The 17,351-nt window shown below is 34.2% G+C and overlaps 1 protein-coding gene across 15 annotated transcripts in view; it reads left to right on the top strand.

The window, feature by feature from the left end:
* Positions 1-17,351, top strand: part of nrxn3b (neurexin 3b) — a 357,597-nt gene that overhangs the window by 128,876 nt on the left and 211,370 nt on the right. For all 15 annotated transcript variants that reach the window (XR_009267577.1, XR_009267579.1, XR_009267578.1 and 12 more), the window contains 2 exons: positions 13,051-13,254; positions 15,608-15,634. Coding sequence is in view for 11 of the 15 variants with exons in the window: in XM_058755796.1 (XP_058611779.1) it covers positions 13,051-13,254; positions 15,608-15,634 (231 nt within the window). In the remaining 4 variants the exon portion in view is untranslated. The remainder of the gene's footprint in view (positions 1-13,050; positions 13,255-15,607; positions 15,635-17,351) is intronic.

The following is a 17,351-nucleotide window of genomic DNA, read 5'->3' as shown; positions in this document are numbered from 1 at the left end:
GTGTTGTTGAAAAAAACAGCATATGCTGGTTTGGTATGTTTTGAAGCTGCGATGCTGGTTTAAGCTGGTCCTTAGCTGGTCGGACCAGCATAAACCAGCAAAGGGCCAGCTTAAATCAGCTCAAACCAGCATGCTTCAAAACATACCTTACCAACATATGCTGGTTTTTTCAACAGGGAACAGTTTTGCTGCTTAATATTTTTGGAAACCTGTGACATTTTTCTCAGGATTATTTTATTAATAGAATATGTGTGTATATGTGTATGTGTATATATATATATATATATATATATATATATATATATATGTATACACAGTATATGTATATATAAATTTAATCTAAATATCTATAGATCTACATAAAATAGACTATATTCAGTATATGATCCAAAGTAACTAGTAACTAACTACTTGAGTAGGTTTTTTATCCGGTACTTTTTTACTCTTACTCAAGTAACTATTCAGACTATTACTTTTACTTTTACTTGAGTAAATATTTCTTCAAGTACTTTTACTTGAGTACAGTTTTTTTGGGTACTCTACCCACCTCTGGTTGTTGCTAATGCTGTAACGTGACTAAAAAAAATGGAAAGAGGAAGAATTAATGAATAACTGCTTAAATTCTGGTCTGTTGTACACTATTCTAATAGCTTCAGAAATTTGGAATTCTTCACAATAAAAAACAAAAATACATTTTTAAATAACAGCATACTGGGTTGGAATAAATAGTTTTCAGTTTAGGTGAACAGTTCTTTAACAAGGCCCTTCATAACAGTATTTTACTACATTTTACAAGTCAACACAATAAAAGCTCATTGAAATTGGATTAAAAAGAAAGGCTTTTACAGAAATCCACAGCAATCTGAAAGCAGTGGTGGAGGGTGGTGCATTAAAAATGCATTGCAATAATGAAGCACAGAAGCGGCAGTTTCTAAATGTAAAGAGGATCTCTCGGGCAGTGGTTTGCTGCAGAGGGAGAGCACGCTGTCTCATCCTGTTAACCTTGCCTTAGTCCTGAAGAGCACTCTATTTTTGAAGCACTCGGAGGCCTCTCTGTGTGTGTGTGTGTGTGTGTGTGTATATATGTAGATGTGTTAACATGCCTCTTGCACTGCTGTCTCCGCCATTCCACCTGCAGTCAAGAACACACAGTCACATGTTACTGCCAAACCCCCACCCGTCTCCTCTCTGACCACTGCAGCCTCTCTTGTTCAAGGGCCCTGTAGGGATTGTTCCAGGGATGCTTTCCGAGTCTGTGGCCTGGGGCCAACTGATGTTAGCTGAAAGTATCACATTTGAGGTTCCAAGTTCATTTGCTGAGGGCTTATATAGTGTTTGGCTACAGTATGTTGATAGTGTGGCTTTATTAAGGGTCGTGTCTTGTTCTCAGGTTTATATGGTACTCATAGACTGTTTTTTGAAGCCACGAGACCTGACTGAATTGACGCACCCCATTAAATCAAATAGATTTTTTGGGCTTTTAGTCCATATCTGGTAACTTTGTAGTATTCTGTATGTACTAATGTGTATGTTAAAGAAAGTAGTAAATTCTAACAACATTCTGACACATTTTTGGTAGAAAGTTTACAGAGACCAAAAATAGTAAACAAAAATATAATTTCTTATATTCCTTTCTAATAACATTTTGTTTATAATATATATCATTACTCACAGCTGTGATGTACACCGACACAAGACAGGAAACTGTCACACACACACACACACACACACACACACACACACTCATACAGACATTCTCTCCTGATTATTCATTGTACCCCAAAGCTGGATTCATAAAATAGTCACAGTGGGATCAGGGTATACATGTTCTGAAAAGAGTAGACAAGTTATGTAACATTGAAATGAAAATATGTGGAAATATGCATTTAAATGTATATTGTATTTATGTAAATTCATAGAAAAAAAACAGTCTGCAAAATGCAGTTTTATGCTATAATGTTGTAGTGTGGTGTTGTTTGTCAGTGTGTAAAAAAGGTAGTGAACATATTGTGACTTGCATAGTGGGTAAGACAGACTGAGCAGTGCTGTTCATAATGTGCTGTTTTCATTTTCTAACTAAAGAATAAAGTTAAGAATATTATGCTTTATGACATATAGCATATAATACCTGTTAGTGTTTGTGCACTACTAGGGATGTGCACGAGTATTATAAAGTGGCACTAGTGATCGATTATCTGGCCCCTGGCTCACAATATTTCCTGATGCCATTCTCAAAATATTTTCTAATTTCTCTACTGTGTGTCGGTGCAATAAAGAAAAGTTTTGCTTTTGTACTTAGAGTCCACTTTTAGTGACTTGCAACATCATATATGAGATAACTAGTTTCTGTCTATGCAAACAGACATAACATTCTGAGGGGGAAAAATAGGCTACCTAAAAAGGCAACTTAGATGAAAAATTAATATATCTCGAAATTGATATAACATTTACATATAGAACATGTAAAAATAAAAATGAGAGAGCACAGAATATATATTTAGATTAAAAAGTAGGCGGAACATGACTGAAAAACTTTTCAGGCTATTCAGGCTGATTGACTGCAATATTTCTAAACGGCTTTACTACCATAATAAAAGAATGGGATCGAGAAAAAAAAAAAAAACTTAATCTACATCATTTAAGCATTCTGGAGGTGACTTGGCAAGCACCATTGTAGCTTTCTTTGTTTTTACAGTGTGATGAGTCAAAATTATTTTCTGTGGTAATTGACAGCAAGCCACAGATGCTGTTTATATGTTTTATTTAATCCGGAATGTTCCTTTAAAATTAAATCCTAAAGTTAGCAGAAATCAATTAAAGTGGTGGTTTACTGTTTTTTTTCTAGGCTTGATTGTGTTTATGGGGTGCAGTCTAACATGTGGTCATGCTTCATTTTTTTAAAAACGCATTATTTTTCATATAATTTACCTTTATTCCACACCGCTATGTCCCTTCTCTGACAAACGCCTCGATTACTTCCTGGTTTTATGAAGCCCCGCCCTCAAAAATACATGCTGGGCTCTGATTGGTTAGCTGGCTCAGTGTGTTGTGATTCACTAAACCGCCGAGTGTGCGTCTAAATGTCCCGCCCCTCAGCTCAGCGGCATGTGCTCCAGTTGTATTGTAAACAATGATTTATAACAATATAGAAACGTCTATATTGCTTATGAATTTGAGACTCAGAGGATATTAGTAAAGAGGATCGCGCAGAACCTGTGCAAGCACTCTTAATGGTATGTTTTTTGTTTGTTGTCTCATACTTTTAGATACACTGTTATTATGCTACTGCTTATGTTAGCTTTTAATATACGGTTTTATTCTGATTAAAGCTTTAATACAGTACAGCAACCGCACACGCGTCCATGTATAAGGCTTCTCGTTGCTATGTGAAAATGTATAATTGGAACAGTTTGTTGGAGCTGATCTGACAATCTGAATGAGAGAGAGAGAGAGAGAGATGCAGAGCAGGGCGACGCGAGGAAGTATTAACGGCTGTTTTAGAACATTGATTTTGAAACTTGTGAATCCATTAGAATCGATAGAAGACAGAATCGCGATTCATATATGAATAGATTTTTACGTGCATCCCTAGTTTTCTCTTCCTCTTCTCTGAAGCAGCACAGCATGGCCTCGCCCCCTTTGCTGCGTGTTCCCGAGGGCGGGGTTTATCTGGGTCAGTGACGTAACAGACCCGGGAAGTAGTTCGTTGTAGTCCCTTACCAGCCGTTTTTGTAGGCATTAAGACGATATCTCTGTTTGCATTGAACTTTCAGCGCTGCAGATGTTGTTTATGCTCAAACAGCAACATTACACACTAACTAACGTTAAAAAAGTGAAATTGCAATAAACCACCCCTTTAATGGATCAGTTAAGTTTTGAGCCTTAATAATTCCAGAGCACCTAGTTTGCTGTCAATAGTTATTATGTTGTATTTAACCAGGAACATTCCTTTAATTGATTTAACATGACAAATATATTCAATAAATAAAATATATTTAACTAATCACAACAGCATGCTGGGAAATTGCCTTCCCCAGGTAATATAGATATGTTTATGTATTGTCAGATTAGATTTGTGCAGTTATTTATTACTCTGCTCTGATAGCAAATAAGGGCATCAAATGAGTGTAATATTAATGAACAGCATACACTGAACACTACAACTTTTAAATTATCTATTTAATTAGTCGATTAGGCCATGGAAATATGCAAATACCTTAACTGCTTTATTATCATTGAGATTTCATTTTAAATGTATTATGGGACACATTAGAAAAAGTGATGCATTTGGAAGAGCTTGAAGAGGGAACTTAAGGTGAACTTTAAAAAAATGTTCATATTTTCTAAATAAAAATAGCTCTAGTCTCTCTCTCTCTCTTCCCCACACACACACACACACACACACACTCCTGTGTAAGAGGAGAGGTGTGAGCATTCGTCTTCTCCTCAGGCTGACAAACACCTTCATTGTGACACTGATCTTAGCAGACATCCACACTGACACTGCAAAGTTTCATCTCTTCCTCTCTATCTCCTTCCCTCCTTTCTTTGCAATACCTCGTATTTTTCGGATTTATTATTCTGCTATAGCACATATCATTAGGAGACCATGTGTGTTGTTGTTTACTATTAAAGGAGCCAGTTTTTAATAACTGTACCTTAAACTTTATTACCACTATAGTTTACTTTAAGTGGCTATCATTATCATTATTTTCATGTTTTGTCTACATTGTTGCACATTGTTTTAGTTCCTGATTCACTAAAGCAATTATGCAAATCAGATAACAGACCCAAAAAAAGAATGTTGAATGGAGCAATTCCCCATATTACAAGGCTGGAATTTAGAAACTCTGTTAGACACTGAAGATTTTAAAATATATTAAAATATTTTTTCTGATATTTAAATTCAAAAAGTTTTTTTTTGTGTGTGTTAATATTTCTGCATGTAGCTACTGTAAGTTACTAACGTTCACAGCACAGATTAACAACGATAGATTTTAGACTAGTGGGTTGGCCGATATATTACTAACGCATGTATTGATATTTTGATATTTGAAGAGCTCTAGTGCCTGAGTGTATACATAATGAATACTTATTCTCCATCTTTATTAGTTTACTCCCTTTACTTACTTATTTATTTTTTATTTTTTTTAAATCGATTAATTTACAAATGATTTAATTCTAATTATTATAGTGATATTATGGCAATTAAATTTAATTGCAGAAATTGCCATCTTGTATATTTACTATATTTAAATTAAACAGTGTAATTGCCAATTGCCAATATAAAGTAGATACAAAGCAAGTTACTTTGTCTAAATATTATAAAAACATCAGTTAAAATTGGTTAAATTAATTATACACTAACTCACTAAAACACAAAAAGACAGTGGCTACATCTGAAATCGAATGCTTTGCTACTGTATAGTAGGCGTATAGTATGTAAAAAAATATTACTATGCTTGAATTTACAGTATTCATAAAACAGAAGGCAAAATATGCAGATAACTTTAAGAGGCCATGGGAGAGAATTTGTGAATGGCAGTGAAGCGTTGCAATTGTCGCTGTTAGGTCACATGGTGGTGACGTTTGTAGTGTATAGACGGTTTCAACGGCAACGACATAAACAAACGTTACTGCGCATGCGCGCTTTTGTGGCCCTAACTTAACTTCCGGTAGACATCCAAATACAATCAGTAACAACAGTCCCTCTAGAGTAGATTATGTTTTGATAAGCAAAATATGTTTGCTGCGTAAATCAGACAGACTGAGATGCAGCGATTAACTACTTGGACGGACTTATTAAAAATGCAAATTCATTCTCTGCCAGCAGGAGGCGCTTTAAAGCGGAGAACTAGAGGTTTCCCCGGAAACGGCTGTTGGGCTGTATGTTACACAAAGCAGCGCTGAGCTCACAAAAGCTGCTTTATCAGGCATATAACTTGCTAGATGAAATGAAAATGACATCGAACATTTTCGAACCAACTTCATTACTTATCACTTTAACTTTAACTGTGTTTGTAGCCGGCGCCACTAACAAGACCGATAAACAAACACAGACCGGAAGTTAACATAGGTCCAGGCGCGTGCGCCTGATGAAACCGTCTATAGGATGAAATTCATACTACACCCAATCATGCTATATAATGTATGGCTATATAATGTATGGTTGCGAAGTAATTACTGGGTTAAGTAATCAGTCCAAAAATTAAGCACTTGTAATTAGATTATATTATGTTTAAGCATGCTCATAATCAGATTGCAGTTACTTTTTTATGGATTACAAAATTATATATTATTCACACAATGACAGAAAATTATTCATAATTTATTGATTCACACCAACCCTTTTTTCCTTTTGAAATATAAGTACTCTTGGAACAGTTATCTGATAATCAGATTCAAGGATTGGAACTGATATATTAGTAAATGTATCATATATTAAGGTTATATTAATATTGGTGGACAGAAGTGGGAGCTTTGTGTTGTGACCATTATGTCTGCATACTATATCAAACTCTTTTATTTCAGAAGAGCAAGACAAATACTGTTTTCCATGATATAACCCCTTTAAGTCATCGTATTTCATAAAATAAAAAAAATAAAAAAATAAGAAATAAAAATTCTAGACCAGTAGTATAGAATAATGAAATCCAGCTAACAGCTCAATATTTGGATGCTCATTTATCTTCTCTCCACTGTTCAGGTGGAGAACATGAATAATAGTTTAAAAGACGACCCTTTATTCTAGGGTGACGAATGCGGTAAGATCAGTGCAGTAGAGAGGGAGCTGTAAAGCGGAGCTTCTTACTTGAATCAAGGGCAGAGATGCAGTTATCTGGAATGAAAAATGCAAAGGCCAGCACATTTGCAAACAAAAAGCCTCATCTTCATTCACTGCCATTTGGCTTTTGTTCCATATGTCATCTACTCACAAAAACTCTACACGACGCTAAAAGTGAACAAAGAAGAATAATGAAGCTGGTATCTACAATGTTATCAGCTCAGTTGTAGGCAGTTGTCAGTGAGGGTTTAGAGAATAAATCTTTTAATGTTTTTTTTTTAAAACCTCATGCAGAAGATTGAACTTTAAAAGAATAATACACTATTGAAAATTTTGCCAATACTCACCGTCATGTCTTTTCAAACCCTAATGACAAAGTACAGATCATCATGTCCTGCAACTGCAACTTTTAAATATTATTTAACAGTTATAGATATTTTTGTCATAACAGCTTAGTTTGATGTAACATTTGGTGCAACGTGTCTTGAGTTTGTTTTAAGGTACATTTACATGTACTAAATGTAATGTACTAAATACATACATACATATATATATATATATATATATATATATATATATATACACATATTTATTTTTTTATTTTTGCATATAGATATCGTCAAAACGATCCCTGTTCACACAGTTCTGCGAAACAACTAAAAACACTGTATTTTGCATGCCAGACCAGTAGTTGGCAATGTCACTACACACTTGCACGCAGACGCATTCTTCAAATACTTGAGCGAAGATTGTTATTTTTATAATCGCTGGAGCAGTCAATTCAAGATCAGCATGATCTATCATTGATTTGATTTCTGCATTTTCACCAAAACTCCTCTTATAATCAATGACAGGTTACACTGCTCAACGAGTCTCTTAATTATATCATGTTTCACTGTGTTAGTGATGAAAGTATTTGTGAGATTTCAGAAATTGCGAAGCGATAAGTAGATCATTGCATTGTGTGCTCAGTGGATGTGACTACAGTGCAGGGCTACAACCTTTGATGCAACAGAAGTAGTTCTAAATATAAAGCTATAATCTACACTTTTCACAATTAGTAAATTTTGGTGACTATAATTGTAAAAACGCAGTTAATGTTTTTGGAAAAGTTGCACATGTAATGTTTATTTAATATGTAAATATACATTTACATTGAAGTCTCACAGCAGACACGCACCTTCCAACAGAGCGTTCGAATCAGAGGGCTAAATTCAAGGTAGAAAGCTGTCTTTCAATTTCTATCTAAATTATGACCAGATAGATAGATAGATAGATAGATAGATAGATAGATAGAGAAAGTGTGAGCGAGCGAGAGAGAGCAAATGGAGAATGTTTGGAAAACATTTCTTGTTCACTTGGAAGCCTAGTCAAATAATCATGAAAACAGAACAGCTTGTGTTTAATTTGTCTGTGAGGCATTTCATGTGGGAAAAAGTGTCTTTCCACTGTGGTGCTGAAGGTGTTTTCACAGACTTTAATCTTGACACACCATGAATCGCACGCTCTGTGTTTGATAGTTGATTCTTGTGCACAGAAGACATTCTGTGTCAACAGTCATGACACTGGCAAAGTGTAAGGTGGCTCCAATGGGTGCATTGCATAATGCACATTCTCTATCAATGTTTTATTCATATCTGCCTAGGAATGCAAATGTTCTGGAACTTTGCAGATCCAGTTATTATGAACATCATTTGGTTCCAGTATTCTATAAATTGATGTAGTCCTGGTTAAGAGCTGGTTAATAACCCTAATGGTCCCAGTTATTATCAAAAGTTTGAAATGATCTTTGAAATGAACAGTTATTGGCTATTTGAGCGTTGAACAAGAACAAGAATTTAAACTGTCAGTGCAGCCATAATGCTGGCTCTTTATTACTGAATAAAAAGTTTAGACTTGCTGCTTTTTTCATTTATTTCGGATTTCTTCTGTTTTCTTATAGAATTAAAATACAAACCATTGCTGCCTTCATTTGAAGGCTGCCATCTATGATAGCAGGCAATTTATAATCATGATTTGGTCTAAAAAAAATGCAGTGGTCATGTAAAAACAACGATATAATTTTATATTGTAACTAAAATTAGTCATTGTACATTTTTCAGGGTTTTTTTTTTTTTTATTATTAAAAAGTAGTTGATTTTAGTACATTGATGTACTAAACTATTGATGTTAGTACATCATTGCAGTCATTGGAGGTAAGTGATGGTAAATAATGTGGGCCAGAGCTGTTCTAGAAGCTGAGAGATTTGGCCACTGCACACTGATAGTAACCGGTTCCAGCCAGCGAGCGTCTGTTAGGGAGTAATGCAGACTGAAGCAAATATCATCAGAGTGGGTTTGTTGCGTAAATGTACGCAGGGATATCTGAGCTTTGCGTTATTCGTTTGCCGCTTGCAGGAAGTGAATGTTAAAGCGTAGCTCTCTAATCCATATGTGTAAAGTCGAGTCTTAAACAAACACATGTGTGTCACTAGCTGCATTAAGAGAGAGAAGAGGAGGACAGAGATAATGAGTGAATTCCTCGTATCTGTACTTCCTTTAGAAAAGAAATGTCTTAGCTCAGTGTGTAGCCTCAAGGATCACTAAAATACACACACTTAACTAGCATGCTAAAAATATATCCATACACTTATATCGTTTTCATTTTAAAGCTAATCCTACTCAAGTGATGTTTTACATTTTATTTTAGAATTTAGAATTCAATTAAAATGTAGTAAAGCAAGTAAAAGAAATGAATGAATAAAGCCAATTCAACAAATGTGAATTAAAAAGAAAAATGAATGAATAGAATAATTGCTTTTATACTGAACTACTTATATTTTCTATTCCATAATCTAACCCTCTTATACATCTTTTTGTGTTTTTACCATTTTATTTACTATGTTTATTATGCTGTTTTTCTCTGTGGCCCAGTTGACTGCTCTCCACAGTGTGGGTAATGTCAGGTCTTACTATTATTGTAAGGACAGTTGGTCAAAACCTGACCCACACACATACACATGTTCCTCCACATGGCTGAGGAAATGTGGCTTTCAGCAAGCGGTCATGTGGGAAATTGACAAAGCTCCAGAGCAGAATGTAAAGAGAGAGAGAGACCGAGATGTGCATGGCAGGGTTATGGCAACAGACCTTGTATTAGGATTTTTTCTCATACCTACACACTCTCTCTCACTAACGTCTGCCCTCAGTCAATCTCTCTCTCTCCAGCAGCAGTGCTGAAAATATCCGAAGCCTCTGGGCAGTCCTCTTCTGCCCTCTACTGTTCACAGACAGACACAAACAGCCAGTGTGTTTTTTTAAAGCAGGACGACATTTTAAATCACAGTCCTAGTGTAGTCTTAGGGTACATTCCATGTGACTTGTTTGACTCATGTATGTTTAAAGAACTGTTTGTGTATGAAAAATTGCTATTTGAATGCTTTAGAGAAGATTTTAGGAAGAGTAGTCAACCACTGGATGGATGGATGAGCAGGGTGACTGTGCAGTAGATCTCCCTTTGGCTCTGTAAAGCCCTGGATGTGTCACATGACCTGGATTGCATGTAGATTACATTGCCAGCCATTAATCAGTTCATGTTTGTTTGTTTTTGTTTGTTTGTTTTTTAATTGATTGATTGGTTTTGTTAATATTTAGATTTAGATTTTATTTTTTATATTTTCTATATCTTTTTTAATGTGTATATAGTGTAATATATATTGTTTTATTTTTGCATTCTATTCTATGATTGTTTATGTATTTTTTCCAAACATAATAGTGAATATAATATTGTTAAATAAAGCATTGTGTGCTACTCAAAAATGAACTTCATAATATATTAATATTATGTAGTATAATATTATTTTTAGCGCTGTCAAACGATTAATCGCATCCAAAATAAAAGTTTTTGTTTTCGGAATATATGTGTGTGTACTATGTATATTTATTATCTATATAAATACACACACACACACATGCATATATATTTAAGATAAAATATGTTATGTTTATATATTAAATATATTTATATATAATACGATTATAAATATATACATGTAAATATATTATGTAAACAAAAACTTTTATTGTGAATGTGATTAATCACGATCAATCGTTTGACAGCACTAATTATTTTCTATATATTTATTTTTAGTTACATGTTTTTACTTTAAATGTAAATAATTTTACTTTGAAATTTTTATTTATATCTGCTTTGGTTATGTATTTTGATACTCATTTCTTGTTGGAATTCTCCGCTGTCATGGAGGAGAAAGTCTTTGTGTAACCTATTAACACAGATCACAGATTGTGCTCTGCACAGTGGAACTGGTAGGCAGTGAGCATTGTAGGTGCTACCCCACACACACAACCCCTCATTGGCAATTTGGATGGTAATTATGTAAAGTGCTGCTGACTTCAATTTCCAGCAAGCCCCTGAAAACGCACATCTCCTCATTACCATTCAAAATGAGCTTTGGAGCTGTTGATATCTCCCCAAAACACATCCAGCTGTGCTGTGCAATATATGTGTGCGTGTTTGAGTAGCACACATACGCCAGTCGCACACACTTCAATATGGTGTGGAAGACATAGCATCCTGGAAATAGTGTCTGCTCAGTTTGCTTTGAGAAAGGCTGTTTAAGATCAGAATGAGGGAGCTAGTAGTTCAAGACAGGGGGTTAATATGCTCTTCATTAATGCTTAAGAGCTCCCTCGACACTCAGCAGGTGTGTAACAGCGTCAGCAGGGATGCTAGTTTTCTAATATGTGATGAATTGATCATTATATTTGTGAATTAATGCATGCTAATAGAGTTGCTTGAACACAACCCTGTTGTTCTCAGAGTGCTTCAACATGAACAGAGTCAATAGCACTATATATGTAAAGGATACAGATTGTTCATTAACTGTAATTTTGGAGATCAAATAAAAAGGACAATTTTCAGAACTAACTTAAGATATGAATGACCCTAAATATATATTCTTGGTTATAATTTAATTCATAATATAATTTAATGCAACTTGTTTTTGATATCAATATTAATACAACATGTACTTTTTTTGGATGAACTTCCTAAGTTATATACAACCTGAACTATTTGTGTAACAGCTCATAACAACTACAAAATAATGAACACTTTTACTCTAAAGTAAGAATGTTTTAATATTGACAATGTCATATTCCTGTCCTTGTTGCGCCTCCAGCCTGACTGATGATGCTGAAGGTGTCCTATCACATATTACATGACAGCTGTACATGCATGTAATGCACATTATTTTCCACACAATGACTCATGCGTTAGATGCAGACTCCTCCATCATTACACAAAGGCAGTCAGCTCCTCTTTCAGCCAAAGGCACATTCTTCTTTCTTCACCACTAAAACTCGAGGCAGGTATTTCACGGCTGGTTGCCTTTTTTAATCCATTTTCCCAGAATCCCCTCTCAGCTCTGTGCTGTAGCGTTTTGGCCTGTTATGGGGCTGAAAATGAGAGACTTTGTTAGAAATGTTCCTTGTGTGTGACCTCTGTGGTCAGATGATGAACTCGCTGTGATAGATGGTGCAGATGGCACCAAATAAATAAATAAATTAGAAAAAGATTACAGGTGACAGTGTTGCATTAAGATATCTGTAGCATGTTATAAGAAGAATTAAGAAGAACATTTAAAATTTATTCCACTACAGCACTAGTAAATGAGGATTTGAAGACTTTGCTCTGTGTGTGTGTTTAGGGGTGTATGTTTGAAGGGATTTATATGCTACAAGGCGTAAGAATAAGAATTATTTTTACTCATGTCACGTTAAAAGAATTTATGCATATGCGAGATTATTTTTCTTTTAACATGGTGTGTTTTATTCATCAAAAATTATTTATTCAGACCTTTAATAATTGATTTTAAAAGGGTCATATGTTTTAGTCTTTTTTATATTATTATTTAATGTCCTAATTTCATTTTTTCATAACAATTTTCCACCCACTTTTGATCTGTAAATTGTATTCTGTCTGTACTCTGTGTTTTGGCCTATTTTCATTCAAACACAACTAAATATGTATATTTTGTAATATGTGTTGCTTGTTCTTAAAATGCATAATAGCCATTAAGCACAAATTCTGATGTGACTAAATAGCATGAAACACATTCATAAGCCTGTTTTCTTATCAAAACTTTTCACATCCAGTTGGCGTGAACAACAAATCATTGAGTTGAACTGACTTGAACTGAAAGTACTCTTTTCAAGGTCTGGGTTTAATATTTTTGATGCATTTTGTTTGTCTGTTTTCTCCACAGAGGCATCTGTCCTAAGCTATGATGGCAGCATGTATATGAAGGTGGTGATGCCGACAGTAATACATACAGAGGCAGAGGATGTGTCTCTGCGGTTTATGTCCCAGCGTGCCTTTGGCCTGTTGATGGCTGCCACATCACGTGAGTCCGCAGACACACTACGACTAGAGCTGGACAGCGGCCGTGTCAAACTGACCGTCAATTTAGGTATCGTATACTGCCATATTTCTCTCTCCGTCCCTATCTCTCTTCCTCGGTCGTCTTCGTTATTTCTTATATTTGCAAGTTACTGGATGTTATCATCTCTCTAACACTACAACTAAATTGTTATTGTTTTGTTGATCTGCATGGATTGCTCCTGTTTGTTTTTCGTTCTCTTGCTTTGTCTGCGGGTGATGTGGACAGACGAGCTCTCTCATCATTGTCTCACGTAACCTCTGACCTCATGATCGAAGCAACACATCTGCGCCAGTCATTCTCATACATGCTCATTGATTTACTTACATTGAAGGAACATATTTGAAAATGGTTATTTATTTGAATTTTTAAAATGTTATTAAATGAAAATAGCTTTTATATCAGGGCTGGGTGATACAGCTAAATATTATCTATCATTAGCATATCTATCTATCTATCTATCTATCTATCTATCTATCTATCTATCTATCTATCTATCTATCTGTCTATCTATCTATCTATCTATCTATCTATCTATCTATCTATCTATCTATCTATCTATCTATCTATCTATCTATCTATCTGTCTGTCTATCTATCTGTCAGTGTCTTAGTTTCTTTCTTGTATATCTTGTAAATAATAATCAAGTTGTATTTAATGCGATTTCACCAGTTGCAAAATGAACAAATCAAAACAAGAAACAGTTTTACACCATTCTAACAATACTTGGTAATAAACAATATTTACCTACATACAGTGGGTTTCAGACGTCTGAGAATTGTTTTTTTTAACTTAACAATTAACTGAACAATGAATAAATAAATAATTGACAATGAATTTAATGGCTTAGCTCTATCAGCATTTTTGCTATTGAGGTCTATATAACAGAAGATACTGTATTATAATATCTCAACAAAAAACAAAAAGTGGATGCAAACTGGCATACTGGCACAAACAGAAACTGCATAGATAGATAGATAGATAGATAGATAGATAGATAGATAGATAGATAGATAGATAGATAGATAGATAGATAGATAGATAGATAGATAGATAGATAGATAGATAGATAGATAGATAGATAGATAGATTCTTTCTTTCTTTCTTCCTTTTTATTCAATATATCACCCAGCCCAAAATGATATGCTATGAACAGGACTGTCTCTTTGTTATAATATTTCTGTACCTGTTTCTGCTCTGTTCCTATGGTAAGATGGTTTAAAAATCAGTTATGCATCTTCTGAATAACATTTTTGTTTTTTCACGTTATCAGGATGATATGTACCCATTCCCATCCCTCGCTCTTAATGGCATTTACCATGCCTTGTTCAAAGATGGTACTCACCCCTTCAATGGCCTTTAGCCTGCGGCCCTGTAAGCAAACAGCCCGAGACCATAGCATCCAGCACACCTGCAGCTGGTGGCCAATGCATCACCCACAAAACACACACAGTCATTTTTACTACCATCCACCCATATACACACCATATCACAAAAAAGGGCCAGATGATCAACATCAAAATTATATGTTATATGTTGCAACATCAAAATTATAGTGATTTCAGTAAATTCAATAATAACTTCAATTTACTAAATTCTTATATTAGCTAAAGTTTCAATGGTAAACATTTGTCATTTTGTATTTATGCACTTAGCATAAATAACAATCAGAACATTTCAGTGTTCATTTCATCTAGTGTCTTAATTGATATGACTGTCTGTTTTTTATAAAGTACATGCTACAAGTCTGTGTGGTGCTGGTGCTTTTTGGACCGAGGCTGTTTGCTCCCACTTTTCTGTTGTGGTTGATGGCACATGATAATAATGGCCTTATGGATTCCAACCTGGATGACAGTTCCAATTCTCATATGCAGTTCTCTGTGAAATTCACACAGTTGGTGTGGTAACCAATAATTTGAATGATTATTAACAAACAAAAAATAAATAAAAAATAAAAATAAAGAATACCGGAGTTGATGAATCCTTTCGGCTTAGAGCAGGCAGCCATTTTATATGGATTACTACTATTTAAATTACATACTAAAAATATAAATCCACATCCTAAAAAAAAATAAATAATAATAATAATTAAAAAAAGATATAGCAAGAGTATTTTGAATTGTTGTGTAATTAGCCTTAAGAATGATACACTTACAGTATAGCAGTGGCTACATGTAGTTTTAATAATTATAAAAATAATAATTGGCAAAACAAGTTACATCAAACATACTGGCCGGAATAATTAAACGGCTGTTGGAAATGATCCAAAATGGCTGCTGCTCCATGTGCTCATCCCCGGAAGGTGGCGTTTCTGTTGTTGGATGTCTGCAGCTGTATCCTTGAAGGACGCGATTTCATCTGTCACTTGTTCTTCCCCATCTAGACTGTGGCAGGATAAACTGTAACACCAGTAAGTTTTTACTCAGTTTGTTCTACATACTCTTTTCTTACCCTGTTGGATTTATTTATTTATTTTTGTATTATTTTGAGATTGAAACACATATATTAGCTAATCCCACAAAGGGTCACAATTTAGCATATTTATTAAACAGTGTTGTTAACCTATACTACCAGTTAAACATTTGGACCCATTTTACTTATTTTTAATTATTATTTTCAATAGTTTAGATAAGGGGTTCTCAAACTTTTTTTGTTAGTCGAAGCCCTTGACATAATATATATATATATATATATATATATACACTTAAGTTACTATTTCAATAGTTTAACAACATGGTTCATGGTTCTCTAATGTTGTCACATGACAAATAAAACAGCTAAAATGGGTAACACTTTATTTTGATAGTCCACTTTAACCATTCTACTAACAGTAAGTAACTTTGCAACTACATGTCAACTAGCAGTCATTAGAGTATTAGTAGACTGTCTGCTTAATAATTTCTAACACTTTATTTTGATGGGTCCACAACATACAACAAAATGACTATGAGAAACTTTGTCAAGTATATGTCAACTTATTCTACTAACCCTAAACCTACCTTAACAGTCCACTCTGAGAGTTAGTAAACATGTAGTTCCAAATTAATGAGAATTAGTTGACATGTAGTTACAGAGTTATTATAGTTAGTAGAATGTCTAAAGTGGACTATCAAAATAAAGTGTAACCCTAAAATGTTTAATAATTATTAATATTATTTAATAAGTGTTTTATTTTACTTGTTTTTATTTTAAAGGAACAGTTAACTCAAAAAAATTGTCATCATTTACTCACCCTCATGTCGTTCCAAACCAGTATTAGTTTATTTCTTATGTTGAACATAGAAGATGTTTTCAAGATTGCTGGTAATCAAACAGTTGATGGTCCCCATTGACTTCTAATTAAACAGTGGTGGTCCCCATATAAACTTTTGAACTGCGGGTTTCGTCTGGCCAGAGGAGAACTGGCCCCCCGACTGAGCCTGGTTTCTCCCAAGATTTTTTTCTCCATTCTGTCACAGAGGGAGTTTTGGTTCCTTGCCGCTGTCGCCTCTGGCTTGCTCAGTTGGGGACACTTAATTTTCTAGCGATTATCGCCAATTTGATTGCACAGATAATATTTAAACTAAACTGAGCTAGACAATGACATCTCTGAATTCAATAATGAAATGCCTTTAACTGAAAATTGATACTGTTAAGTGCTTTGACACAATCTGTATTGTTAAAAGCGCTATATAAATAAAGGTGACTTGACTTGACTTCTATAGTATTTCCTTCCCTATGAAAGTAAAAGGGGACCAAAAACTGTTTGGTTCATCACTGTTCTTCAAAATATCTTCTTTGGTGTTCAACATAAGAAAGAAACATCATGAGGGTGAGTAAATGACTTCAAAATTTTCATTTTGGGGTGAACTATTCCTTTAAAATGATTTATTTATATGGCTGCACATGTACAACAATAATAAATATAATAACAATAATAATTATTATTATTAAACTATTATAAAGATATATAGACATAAATAAATATATTAGTGATGTAAATTATAACTATACTGTCAAATTAAAAATATTTTTCAGTAAAAAATTAAATACATTTCTTCAAAGAATATTTGATAATTGTAGGCTTAATAATTTACAATAGCACAATTACAATACTAATATTTATGTTTCAAATTCCTCTCTTTCAA

Source organism: Onychostoma macrolepis, chromosome 20 (genome assembly GCF_012432095.1).
Source record: "Onychostoma macrolepis isolate SWU-2019 chromosome 20, ASM1243209v1, whole genome shotgun sequence".
Lineage (NCBI taxonomy): Eukaryota > Metazoa > Chordata > Actinopteri > Cypriniformes > Cyprinidae > Onychostoma > Onychostoma macrolepis.
This window is presented reverse-complemented; position numbering and strand designations above follow the sequence as displayed.